At 42.4% G+C, this 13947-nt stretch overlaps 3 protein-coding genes across 3 annotated transcripts; 2 read left to right on the forward strand and 1 right to left on the reverse strand.

Moving 5' to 3' along the window:
• Window positions 1-1818, forward strand: LOC125587287. The gene has a single exon (XM_048757519.1). It carries the CDS (start codon window positions 1-3, stop codon window positions 1816-1818), a length of 1818 nt encoding a protein of 605 aa, XP_048613476.1.
• Window positions 1819-7857: 6039 nt separating this feature from the next.
• Window positions 7858-9072, forward strand: LOC106374021. Its single transcript, XM_013814126.1, has one exon. It carries the CDS (start codon window positions 7858-7860, stop codon window positions 9070-9072), a length of 1215 nt encoding a protein of 404 aa, XP_013669580.1.
• Window positions 9073-10535: 1463 nt separating this feature from the next.
• LOC106374022 lies at window positions 10536-12210 on the reverse strand. Its single transcript, XM_013814127.1, has 3 exons — window positions 11679-12210; window positions 11306-11595; window positions 10536-11021 (listed from the first exon to the last, which is right to left on the reverse strand). The coding sequence occupies exons 1-3, from the start codon at window positions 12208-12210 to the stop codon at window positions 10536-10538; spliced, it is 1308 nt and encodes a 435-aa protein (XP_013669581.1).
• Window positions 12211-13947: the final 1737 nt, after the last annotated feature.

Below are 13947 nucleotides of genomic sequence, written 5' to 3' on the forward strand. Positions count from 1 at the left end.
ATGGCTGACGTGACTAGGGCTCCACGCACGAAGGACTTTGGATCTACATCCATCCAATGTCTGATGTTGTCACCGACAAACTACACAGTTTGGTCGATGAGGATGAAGGTTCTACTACGTGTTCATGAAGTGTGGGACACAATCGAACCCGGTTCAGATGATCAAAAGAAGAACGATGTTGCGATAGCTCTTTTGTTTCAATCTGTTCCAGAGACTTTGATTCTCCAGGTGGGAGAACAAACCGCATCAAAAGAGATCTGGAATGCCATCAAGTCGCGACACCTAGGAGCTGATCGTGTAAGGGAGGCGAGACTTCAGACGTTGATGACGGAGTTTGATAGGTTGAAGATGGATGATGCAGATACGGTCGATGACTTCACGGGGAAGATATCGGGCCTATCATCCAAAGAAACCTCGTTGGGAGAAAACATAGAAGAATCCAAGATGGTCAAGAAGTTCTTGAAGGGTCTTCCAAGACACAAGTATATCCAGATCGTAGCATCACTTGAGCAAGTCCTAGATCTCAACTCGACGGGGTTTGAAGACATAGTTGGAAGGCTTAAGGCGTACGAGGAGCGTGTAGGAGAAGAAACTCAGAAAGAAGACCAAGGGAAACTGATGTTTTCGAACAATGAAGACCATAGTCAGAGGGGCTATGAGAATTCCCGTGGTAGAGTAAGAGGACGGAACGGTAGAGGCAGAGGTCGAGGTAGGTCACACAACCAAAACCGTGCGTCACACACCAAAGATAACAACTCGAAGAAGAATCGTTCAAAGCTGATATGTTGGAGATGTGACAAGCCTGATCACTACGCAACTGTTTGTCCCGAAAAGACAGAGAAGAATCAAGAAACCAACCTAAACAAGACAGAAGAGGCTGATGCACTCTATGTATACGAGGTGGTGTTTTTGAACGAAGATAAGGTGATTCCGAAGAATCTTAATATCGACAAAGGCAGTGCAAGTGTCTGGTATTTGGATAATGGAGCGAGCAATCACATGACAAGGAACAAGGAGTTCTTTTCGAGTTTGAATCTCAACACCAAAGGGAAGGTGAAGTTTGGTGATGGATCGTGTGTTGACATTGTAGGAAAGGGTGTGGTTACCTTTGTGTGCAAGACTGGAGAGAAGAAGGCACTCAAGGACATATACTACATACCCGATCTGAAGCACAATATATTGAGTCTTGGGCAAGCAACAGAAAACGGATGTGAGGTTAACATGAAAGATGTCTACTTAACGCTCACAGATTCGCATGGAAGGTTGCTAGTTCGTGTGACAAGATCTCCAAACCGTCTCTACAAGACCCCTATGGAGATAAGCTACCCGGAGTGTTTACATGTCAGGGACGTAGATGCTACATGGAGGTGGCATGCTCGACAAGGACATATATGCTATGGAGTGATGAACAACATGGTAAGGAAGGAGATGGTCGTAGGAATGCAGAGTGTAACACACGAAGAAGGCGTGTGTGACACATGTCTCGCAGGGAAGCAAACGAGACACTCATTCCCGAGTGTAACACACGAAGAAGACGTGTGTGACACATGTCTCGCAGGGAAGCAAACCAGAGACTCACTCCTGACTAAGGCCATGGTTCGTACATCAAAGCCATTAAGATTATTGCTTGGAGATTTGAGTGAACAAACCGCACCACCAACGACAGCAGATAATCATGAGGCATTCTATCGGTTCAAAAGATCTCACACCGATAGAGGAGGAGAGATTGCCTCAGCTATGTTCAATCTAGGTTGCACCGATAGAGGAGGAGAGGTTGCCTCAGATGTGTTCAATCTAGGATGCACCGATAGAGGATGAGAGATTGCCTCAGATGAGTTCAACTTATCTTGTGAAGAAGATTGGGTTGAAGCTATGGAAGACGAGTTGGAGTCTATCACAAGAAACAAGATATGGGAGCTTGTAGATAGACCAACTGGTTCTGAGAAAAAAAGAGAAGAGGATCGAGTTTGTGTGTTACACAAGACGTTGCATGTGTTACGCCAGGCACCCAGATCATGGAGTGTGAAACTTGATCAGGTTCTCAAGGAGATGAGATTTGAGAAGTGCACGAAGGAACCATCAGTGTACTGCAAGACTGAAGGAGGAGACGTCTTGATCATTGCCATCTACGTTGATGATCTATTTGTGACAGGAACTTCACTTAAGGTGATTAGGCAATTCAAGGAGGAGATGTCTAAGAAGTTCGAGATGTCAGATCTAGGTAAGCTAATGTACTACCTTGGCATAGAGGTGATTCAAGGAGCAGACGGAATCAGAATAAAACAAGAGAGGTATGCTCAAGGAATCCTGCGTGACACAAAGATGGAAGCGTGTAACGCAACTCAAATTCCAATGGAGGCGAATTTGAAGATCTCAAAAGCTGGAGATGAGCGAGAGATAGATGCTACCGAGTTCAGAAGAATCATAGGATGTTTGAGGTATCTGCTTCACACAAGACCCGACCTATGTTACGCAGTAGGTGTTCTTAGCCGATACATGCACAATCCGAGAGACTCTCACGGACAAGCCATCAAGCACATATTGCGGTATGTGAAAGGAACAACAAACTACGGTCTGTTCTTCAAGAGAGATGGGTCAAGGAGTGTCGTTGGTTATAGTGACAGCAGTCACAACATTGATCTCGATGACGGGAGGAGCACGTCAGGTCATGCATTCTACTACGGTTCATCACTGATCACTTGGACATCGTAGAAGCAGCAGACAGTTGCATTGTCATCATGCGAAGCAGAATTCATGGCAGCAACAGAAGCAGCAAAGCAAGCTATATGGATCAAGGAATTGTTGAGTGAGATACTAAGCAAAGAAGGCGAGAGAGTCAAGCTTAGGATCGACAACAAATCAGCCATTGCTCTAACCAAGAATCCAGTTTTCCATGAAAGGAGTAAGCATGTACTCAAGAAGTATCACTTCATTCGTGAGTGTGTGGAGAACGGGCATATCGAAGTGGAGCATGTGCCGGGTGTTGAGCAGAAGGCTGACATCCTTACCAAGCCATTAGCAAGGATTATGTTCAAGCAAATGAGGAGCTTAATCGGAGTTCAAGAAATTGATCTCCCTAATTCAAGTTGGAATTAAGGGGGTGAATGTTGGATAATTCCAAGCTTGTGGAAACTTAACATATTATTAGATGTTTAATATGTTAAGATAAACACAATAAGGAAACCTATAAATAGGAAAAGAAAGTTTCTATTTAGGTTAGGTTTGTGTTTTCCATATCCCACATGTTAAAGGAAATTGTCTTTCATATAAATATAGGTCTAATGAAGAGTTGTTCCATATGATCTAAGAGAAACATATTGAGAGCTTTAGTTTTGAGTAGTTTCTAAAGCTAATAAGAAAAATTGTTCTTATAACTCTTATATCAAACATCTATAGGAAAAATGAATGAATGCTAGTATTATTTTTGTAGAGTAATTCTTTTAAAATTTTGCAGGAATGATTCCATTCAAGTTCTTTTTTTTTCCATTCAAGTTCATTAATTCGTAAGTTTCAAAAAGGAAAAAAAAAAGTTCATTAATTCATGTGTGCTTTGAATTTACGTAATCTGTTTGATATCTCGCAGAGTTTTTACTTGTACAAGTGGAGTATCTCGTATAGTTATTAACAAGGTTATTAACAAGGTTTTCATTTCGTCCCGAACTAAATCATTAGTAAAAAACTTAACCAAGAGATAATTATGTAGGAACTAGGAACTAATTATTTCGAGCTTATATATCTCATTCCCATTCCATGTGATGCGAACTTTGTAGTCTTCAAGGTTAAACGGCCGTAATATTATTCGTGATTAATTAATTCATTATTTTTTTACTAGTTAAATGATTGATTTTGATAGTTTATCAGTTTGGTCACTTTTTTTGGTCACAGATCAGTTTGTTTACAAATACTATTAAATAGGACTTCTAGTCATGCATCCACTCAACGCTAGAACTCCACCTCGGTCCTAAGTTAACTACAGCTGAACCGATCGATGGTACCAGTACAGTATGGTTCACTTGTGAAGGATGCATATATTCTTAACCAAAAAAATACACTAATAAACTATTGATACAATCTCAATGTTTGTACGATTAAACATTATAACTTGGTTGTCTAAGAATCAATACAGATGTCATAGTATATATTTGTATTCGTTTCAACTTTTTAGCATATGTTTATTTTCCATAGTGCAACTTGTTGTATAGAAATATTGTTTTTTTTTGTCAAGCATAGAAATATTGTTTATGTATAATTTTTCATTAGCTGTACGAGTAAATATATGTATAACTAATTAAAATTAATAAATGAATGATAATAAACGTGTAAATAATGCTTGGCTCTAATAAAGATGTTTTAATATGTTTCTAGTACTCCCTCCGTTTTTAATATATGTCGTTTTAGAATTTTGCATATAGATTAAAAAATCATTAATTTTTTATATTTTCTAAACAAAAACATCATTAATTATTTACCTAACCACAAATCAACCAATAATAAAATAGAAGGTATATTATCATTGGTCATATAACATTAAGTGTTAATAAATTTTACATAGAAAATCAAAAACGTCATATAATTTAGAACATAATTTTTTTTCTAAAACGACTTATATTAAAAAACGGAGGGATTAGTATTTTTGGGACATGGTAGTACTTACTTTCATTGGAGCTCGATTTATAGTAGAAACAACTTCTATGTACTTATACGTAAGTAGGTAGACCTAAGAGCATGAGCATCAAAGGTTCAAGAGGGAAGTTCTCACACATCCCAAAAAAATATTATAATAATAAAAGCTGGTGAACTCGTCTCGCCATGCTCCTTCCGCATGAACCCGGATCGTTACTGTTTAGCGGGTCCCACGCCACGTGGCGGCCTGCTATTGGTCCGTTTTTTTTCTTTTTTAAAAAAAATCAAACGAAAAATAAAAAAAATAATAATAATAAAATCAAATTGTGAACCCCAACCGGAGGTTCATTATTGCGCTTGCTCTAAGTGAAGATCTGGTGGATGGACAGGTTTTTCCGGTCAAGCTAGTGCACTGTCAGGATTAGTTGGATTCTTATGTGCTACCGGTTGATTTATGTTAAGGGTGGTTTTTGTATAAGAGGCTGAATTCATATCCTTCACCTAGTTAAAAAAAAAATTTATACTCAACTTTCTCTTCCATCAATTTTTTTTCTTGACTCACTTTTTTTTCTCATCACTTTTTTCTCGATTCAACTTTTTCTCATCATTTTTTCTCGAGCTTTAAACTATATTGAGTTATAATTTGACGTCTTGTCGGCGCATGAGACCTCCTTTCTCTCCCTTTCGTTTTTGCTTCTACGTATGTCATCTTTCTTATTTGATATGGTTACATCTAGAGTCTGAATTGTTGCGCCGTGGGAAACCACTCGTGAAGAGACCTACGTTGGTGATGACACTAGTTCTCTGATTTCTCAGCGAGGAATGGTGGAGTTTGCACTTGTTTGGAGTCGTTTTTTTTGGCTTATGAGGAATATGTTTTCTGGTTGTCTTCCTCTTTAATTTCACTGTGTGTGGGACGATGAGGTTTAGTGTGCGGATCGAGGTTTACTCTAACCTAGATTTGTTGCCATGTTTCGTCTGTGAGGGTTAGAGTTCGTCGTTTTGCGTTGTCGTGGAGCTCCATTCTCTTTTTCTCTCACATTCAAGTGAGCTTCGGTCGATATTTCTCCAACGGAGATGTGTCAAGAGCTGCCTGATGCAAGCATGGTGGTATGGTGGTTCTGCTCGTGGCATATTAGGGTTTGGCGAGTAGTTGGACGGCAGTCGTCTATGCCACCCAATGCTTGTCTTATGCTTCTCTGATTTTGAATCTCCTCTTCCGACTTTCTCTTTTATGGTCCTTGGGTTTGGTGGCAGCCTTCTTCCAATATTGTTTCTTGAGTTTGTAGGTCACCTTCCTCCACCTGACCCCGAGTTAGGTTTTGCAAGTCGCAATTTATGCTTTTTGATTCTTGAAGACTGTGAATGTTAAAGCTGTGGTCGATTCTTACAGTTTTTCTATGATTAGTTTCATCATTTGGTATAATGCATATCTTAGTGCCGGAATTTGGTCACTTGATATTTCATTGGTAATGTTGTTAGACTATAACTGTACCGGTTGAAGAACGTTTCAAGAGTGAGTGTGGTGGGGTCGTCAATCCCACTTCTTACATTTGCTTTCGTCGCAGAGGTTAGTGGTTTGATTTTTACCTCTTTTTCGATTGGTGTTTTAACGATGATGAAAATTATTATTTTTATTAAAGTTCATCGGGCTCTTAAAACGACATGGGAAGTCCCCGACATCCAAAGAAATAAGATGAATCTCATCTTCTCGTGATTATTGTTGGACCCAATTTTGGGTAATACCTTAACGGGCCGCGATCAAAGACATGGACCTTAGGGAGCTGAAGCCCATAGCAAATGGTCGAGTTCGAAGACGAGTCGTCGAGGTCGTCGGAGATCGCAGAACAAGAGACGAAGATCTCGGAACCGTTACGAACATCATGAGGTCGACTTACTATAAAGGAAGAAGAAGGGACATGAAGATGGATAGGTGGAAAACCCTAGAGAGAGCTACACACATACATCGACCTTGTTTTCTCCTGTTCTTAGATCCTTTTATTTACCGATCTAACTTGTGTAATTCGATCAAGTTCAACTTATTGTATTTGATCATATTCATCAATAAAGTCCATTTTTGCCTACTAGAAACTATTAACATCGTTTTGTTTTAAAGATATCGTTGCCTACATCTTTTGCCTTCCCTAGATCAAACTCCCGATCACTATCAAATACTTAGTGTAGATTTTAAGTTCTACATTTTGGCGCCGACTGTGGGGGAGATAAACGAAAAATATATTTGCTAAGAAACCGATCTAAGTTTCCTAAGCACGACTATGGATCCTAACCAGACCACCGGAACCGCGCCTTCAAGAGTCAACGACATCGATCCTGTCGGGCCCGACTCGGGAACCGGAGTGACACCAACTGGGTTAATGGGAGCCAATGACGCGACCAAAACAGCCCAGACACAACGAATCCCTCCAATCGGGACTTCGAGTCAAGATCGATCTCTTTCGATCAACAAGACGTCAATCCCGGAACGAGCTGGAGCTCGAGTCTGGAACCGCCCCAGAGACAGACAATCCTCCGATGACCTGACCCTATCTCAATCCAGACCGATTTCGCCGACTCCTCTAGCCCAAACTCGAGGAGAACTAACCAAACATCGAGGAATGTTGACGACTCTAAACGACGAAATTCGTGGTCAAAGGATCGCCAATCAAACCATTGCTAACAGACTGGGCCAAGCTGAAAGGGAACTTGCAGAGCATCGAGCTGCAAACATTCAAGAAAGAAATTAAATGCCCCTCGATCTTTTAAGAGCGACGTCAAACCCCCAAAGCACCGGACTGTTCGGTACTCCAGAGATCCCAAGCGCTCGATCTGGACGCTACACGGGAGAAAATTCACAATGACCCCCGCCGCAAGGCATGACCCATCGAAGCTTAAGCTACAGTGGATTGGACGAAATCGACACTGGGCTCCAACGCCCACGAAGCACTCCGATCCAATTCCAGAACGGATCAAGGGAAAGGCAAGGGGGAGCCAAGGACACGGATCCCACCATCGAACCATTCTATCTCCGAGAATCGAACTCCATCCGCAACGAGGACCTTCCATCAAGCGGGATTCGATAACCTAACGGAACAAGCTCGGAGACACGATCTTCGCGGTCCCGTCAATATCGACCCCCGAAGGGAAGACTTAGGGATCCCGAGCGAAACTGGGACGTTTCAGAATTATATCGAAAAGAACGACGCCGAGCTCAAAAGGATACATGCGATCGTGCATATGGCAACGAGCTCTGCCCCCGATATCGACATGGTCATCGAGGAAACGAGAAAGACTCCATTCACAAACATAATTGCCAGCGTAAGGCTGCATCTCGTCGGGAAACTGAAATTCCCGGAATACTCCGGAAACACAGACCCGAAGGCCCATGTACGAGCCTTCCATTTAGCGATATCAAGAGCACACCTCACCGACGACGAAAAAGAAGCAGGTTACTGCCGCTTCTTCGCCGAGAACCTCACCGGGGCCGCCCTCGAGTGGTTCGCAGGACTAGAAGAAAATTCAATCGACAATTTCACCCAGTTGGTATCTATGTTCCTCAAACAGTACTCAGTCTTCTTAGAGACAAGAGTTACCGAAGCAGATCTCTGGAATCTTAAACAAGCGCCTTTCGAGCCATTAAGAGCATACATAAACAAATTTCGAGAAATCAAGGCCAAGATCTCACATCCGAACGAGGTCGTTGCCCTCGCGGCATTAAAGAATGGCGCCTGGTTCTCATCCAAATTCAGGGAAGAATTGGCAGTACGAGCACCTGTCTCATTGGATGACGCCCCACACCTAGCCTCTTATTTTGCCACCCACGAGGAGGAGGTCGCAGCCTTGAAAGAACAGTACAACGCGAACAAGAACAACGCAACCAAAAAGCCTGCTACTCCTAAAGAGCCAACCACCAAAGGGCAACATTCCTATGCAATAAATAATTTGCCGCAAAAGTCTTCAACATACGACCTCAGAAAATATTGTGCCTCCCATGATCGCAACGATCACTCGACTGAAAAATGTCGAGCCGCACTTCACAATCAAAACGAAAATAAGAAAACCACTGAAGAAACCAGAGAAGAAGAAGAAGAGCCAGTGACTTCGAAATCCAACCGAAAGGCCAAAGTCCCAACAAACAAAAGAGGCAGGGAGATCGAGCAGGAATCACCGAGCTCTCCACCCCCAGCTCCGAAGAAAAGAGTCGACATGATTTCGTGGGGGCCAAATAACAACGCAACCGACAAAATCAAGAACCAGACCGAAGGGAAAATTCGTTTCAAGATCACAATAGCAATCCGCACATTGGAAAACACCGATGAAGCCACTCCCCCTCCCAGTGTCACTCAGTACAACCCAGACACAGAGTCACTTCGCGGAAAAATTCCCAACTTCAAACGAAAGAACAAAATGACCAAAATTCGCGAGCCATTAGAAACACCGATCGCCCTATAGATTCAAAAAAAGACAGAATACAAACCCTTAATTGCAATCTGTCTGGGGGGCAGAAACACTACCAACCACCACTGACTAAGAGATGAAATCTCCCGCCCCACAATAAAGGCAAAAAACGAATCGACTTCATTTACGGAGGCTCCAAGTTCTGCAATTCATTCAACTCGATCAAAGGGTACCAACGAAGAGCCGAAAACAGCGTAGGAATATGAGAGCCCCTATCAGGTACCTATTATGAAATCACCTTCGACGAAAATGAGACCACAAATCTCGATAAACCACACGACGATGCTCTCGTAATACGACTCGACGTCGGCGGATGTGAACTATCTCGAGTAATGATCGACACCGGAAGCTCGGCCGATGTCCTCTTATACGACGCGTTCAAAAGAATGAGATTCACCAAAACACTCCTAAAACAAGAACGAACACCCCTCATCGGATTCACAGGAGATACCACCTATTCCCTCGGGTCAATCGAACTCGTAGTAACCGCCAGAGAAATTAGGAAAATCATAGAATTCATCGTAATAGACCGTCCAGCCCCGTTCAACGCAATCCTTGGGAAGCCTTGGCTATATACCATGAAGGCAGTTCCTTCAACATATCACCAATACCTGAAATTCCCAACCCCGAAAGGAGTCGAGACTATCAGAGGAAGTCAGAAGAGCTTCAGAACATGCTACCTCGCAAGCTTCAAAGACATCGAGCAACACCCTAGCCGAGCGGCCAAAACCAACGACAAACGTACCCATGTACACGAACCACCGACCAACAGACCCTGTCTCAGGGAAAATAATTGAACTACGTGATGACTAGATCCCTCGTTGAGGGTACGTAGGCAACTCACGACACGAGTCCAGTCACCCTCCAACAACAAAAGCTCGAAGTAAGCATACCACAGCACCCGGGAAACAACGACGCGACAATACTCAGACAGTCTTCTTTTCCTAAACCTGTAATAAAACAAAACCCAACATCTTAATAAATACAGTTCTTAGATTTTGCAGCTCAAGGATATCAGACTACCTATATCTACAAATCGCAAAACCATTACAGTTGACCAAAAACCAAGACCTTGATCAAGTCTTCGGTTGCGGCCAACTCCGCCAATAAGCGCGATAAAGTTAGATAATATAATCTTTTGTTACACCAAAACAGTCGATAAAAGTATCCATAGCATAAACTCAAAAATAACAGCCAAACAAATCGGGACTCACGATCCACTCTTTATTAATAAATAATAAATAAAGCAACAAAAGCTAAAAGGAAAAACAGAACAAAAAACCCCTAAAGCTACTCTTCGATGTCGAATTTGCCATCCTCGAACTGACCACCCGAGCACTTCGTCACGTCATCCGCACCATTCGCCGCAGAAGAGTCCCTAGCAAAGAAATCTTCTGGCAGATCCTCCGAAATTTGAGGCAAATTGAGCTTCCCAACGGAAAAATCCAAAACCGCCATCACATCGAGCTCGGGTCCGAGCTCGACCTCCTTTGTTCGAAGTCGCAACAACTTGTCCAAGGCCAAGAAGCAAGCAGACATCTAGCAGGTTTGAAGTGCTTCACCAAGTGAGCAACACTGTCTGAATCTTCCGTAATAGGGCAATCCTTAGAGTGTGAGAACTGCCAATGAAACGGTTTAGCAACAGCCACTTCACCTGAGACACCGAGACGATGGTCCGAGCCATTCGTCTTTGCCTTCTTCAGGGGGCGGTCACGCCCCTCGGAACCTGTTGGGCTACTCGACTTAACACGAGCAACAAACTTTTCACCCTCGAGGTCCTTGGCCTCTTGGGTTGAAGCCCGCAAAAGTCGGGTCTCCTCACGAAGAACTTCTGTGAGCGCTTCACTCACGTCTCTGGATCGAATGCATTCCACATTAGCACTACCAGTTCGAGTTCGTACCCTATCAGAATCGCGGGGGTTTGATCTTCTCGAAGCCATGTTCTGTTGACAAGCAAAAATTAAAATTAGAACGACATACTATCGTAAGTCCCAGAACAAAGCAAAGCTTTATAAGGATCAAGGCCCCGCCGTATCTCAACGACCCAAACAAAGAAAATCTCGAAGGTTAAAAAAAAGGAGAGATATTTCGAAACATCATGCTTATCCGTTAAGAATATCCAAGATACCACGATCAGAGATCGCGAAAAACAAAAGACGTTAGACAAAAAAAAAAAAAAAAAAAATCTAACTAGAAGCTGAATCATCGGGGACAGACGACCCCCGACCTGATCCGCCGAATCATCTGAGACTTGAGGAAGATCGAGCTCGGAGATCGACCAATCCGGCACGGCGGTTGAAGCGATGAGATCCTCACAATCTCCTTCGATCTCCTTTAAACGAGCAAGCTCTGCGTCCTCAGAACCCCCAACCAAAGGAGCCCTGTCGGTCCCCTCCAGCATAGCAAAAATGGCTCGAATCCGAGCTTGGTCAAACGTTGACCAGTTCGAACGATCTCTCCGAAGAATCCCGATCAGACCATGAATCTCATCTGACATCGAGGAGCTTCCAGAAGGAGCTGAATCGATCGAAGAAAATCGAAAAGTTGAGTCACCAATTCCCCGAATTGAAGAATCGAAAAAAAGATAAAACAAAACTAACTGATATTCTCGGCCCAACGCCGAGGAAGCCGAGAGAAGTCGAATTCACCCATAGACGACCGATCCATCTTGAAAACAAAAAACTGTCCGCGCCACTTTTCATCGCGATAAGGAATGTCTTCGATGACGTGGCGACATGGGCGTGGAGACACGAGGAAGGTACCAGGGTTCTGCTGGTTCTGCTTCACCAGAACGAGCTGTCGGAACTCACTAAGGCCAAAAGAAAGACCTTTCTCCCTAGCCTTAACCAAGAAGGCGATAAGATGCCTAAGAAAGTTTGGAAGGATCTGAGTAAGCGATAACCCAAGCTCCGCCAGAATCTCAAGTATTGGCTCCGGGATCGGGAAGATAAGACCACAAGAGTGAAAGAAAGAAAGATAGGCTCCGTAGTAGCCTTCTCGCACGGTTTCGGGAGTCTCATGCGTACCGGCCAAATCAAGAACGACGGTGCGATCGACCCCGTACGTCTTGTAAAGGTCCTCAAGATCATCGGCTTTAGTAGATGGACGAGGAAAATTGAACGACGAAGACATGTCGAGCTCAACGAACAGAGAATTTCAGAGCAAAGAAAAGAGACGAGAAAGAGGAAACGAAATTGAGGCAAAAAAGAAGGTCCTCTACGTATATATAAACCACCTTAACGGCTCCATCATCGCTTTCAAGAAAAACAATGATGACCTAGTCTACGCCCTAGCGGCGGCTAAGATAGCCGTTACAGATTAAAATAATAATAAGAAAACGCGCCAACAAACGGCTTTTTTCAAAGCCATCATTAAATTGAATCCGAGCGATATCGGTTACCAAGTGACGAGACACGGGTTAAATGATAACCGCCTCTTTTCTTTTTGATCAAATCAAAAGAGGCAGGGGGAAAATGTTGGACCCAATTTTGGGTAATACCTTAACGGGCCGCGATCAAAGACATGGGCCTTAGAGAGCTGAAGCCCATAGCAAATGGTCGAGTTCGAAGACGAGTCGTCGAAGTCGTCGGAGATCGCGGAACAAGAGACGAAGATTTTGGAACCGTTATGAACATCACGATGTCGACTTACTATAAAGGAAGAAGAAGGGACATGGAGAGGGATAGGTGGAAAACCCTAGAGAGCTACACACATACATCGATCTTGTTTTCTCCTGCTCTTAGATCCTTTTATTTACCGATCTCATTTGTGTAATTCGATCTAATTCAACTTATTGTATTCGATCCTATTCATCTTTGCCTATTGGAAACTGTTAACATCGTTGTGTTATAAAGATATTGTTGCATACATCTTTTGTTTTCCCTAGATCAAACTCCCGATCTCTGTCAAATATTTAGTATAGATTTTTGGTTTTACAATTATCATCTACAGTTGCGGATGATTTTAGATTTGGATTAGTAGACCGCGACATAGCTGATTTGAGTTAAGCGAAACTATTTTAGGAAATATTCAATCTGAATATTTTTGTTCGAATCGGGTTGGTAATCAGATCTCGGATAGAATTAATATATTTGTAAATGAACTTAAAAGAAGTTTTATAATCAACAATAAATACATACGTAATAACCTGAAGATATTTTAATGTGAAAATTAGTAACGTTTGAAGCGTGAGAATAGAAAGACAAACAGCATGTGAATGTCTTTGAAATTCGTTTTGAATGGTCAAACGAGCGAGCGAAGAAGAGAAAAAAAAACGCATACGCGTTAACTTTTTCAGTGTGATAGTGGTTACAGCTAAGGTAGGGCTTATTTAAAAAGTATAAAAGTTCTCTTGGTCGATGAAAACCTACTAATGACGCATCTGTGTACTATAAATTCGATGGTAGGGACACTAAGACCCACGTGTAACTCTCTAGTACTTATATTGGTCGTTCTTAATGACGAAGTGGTTGTCCTTGTATAATCAAATAAAGAACCGTTGTTTCGTCCTTTTAGTTCTTTTTAGTTTTCACTTTTCAGTATTACTAATCAAATTCTATCAACCCCAAAACTTTTTAAAATCAAAGTTACAAGAAGAGTGTGAACTCAAGGCATGTTGGTCACCCAAAGGGCCAAACATATAGTGGACTTGTAGATTATGATAACCAACAAGTCAGCAACTAGTTCAAGTTGGCATCCAAACAATCACAAGTAGGTATTCAATTAACTTTCTAGGAGTTAAAAGTCAAGAATCTATCTTTGTATAATATTTAATAGTCTCACATAGGACTGGGCAAAAAACCCGGATCCGAAGAACCGAACCGAACCCGATCCGAAAAAGTAGTACCGAACCCGAACCGAAATTGATTA

Source organism: Brassica napus, chromosome C5 (genome assembly GCF_020379485.1).
Source record: "Brassica napus cultivar Da-Ae chromosome C5, Da-Ae, whole genome shotgun sequence".
Lineage (NCBI taxonomy): Eukaryota > Viridiplantae > Streptophyta > Magnoliopsida > Brassicales > Brassicaceae > Brassica > Brassica napus.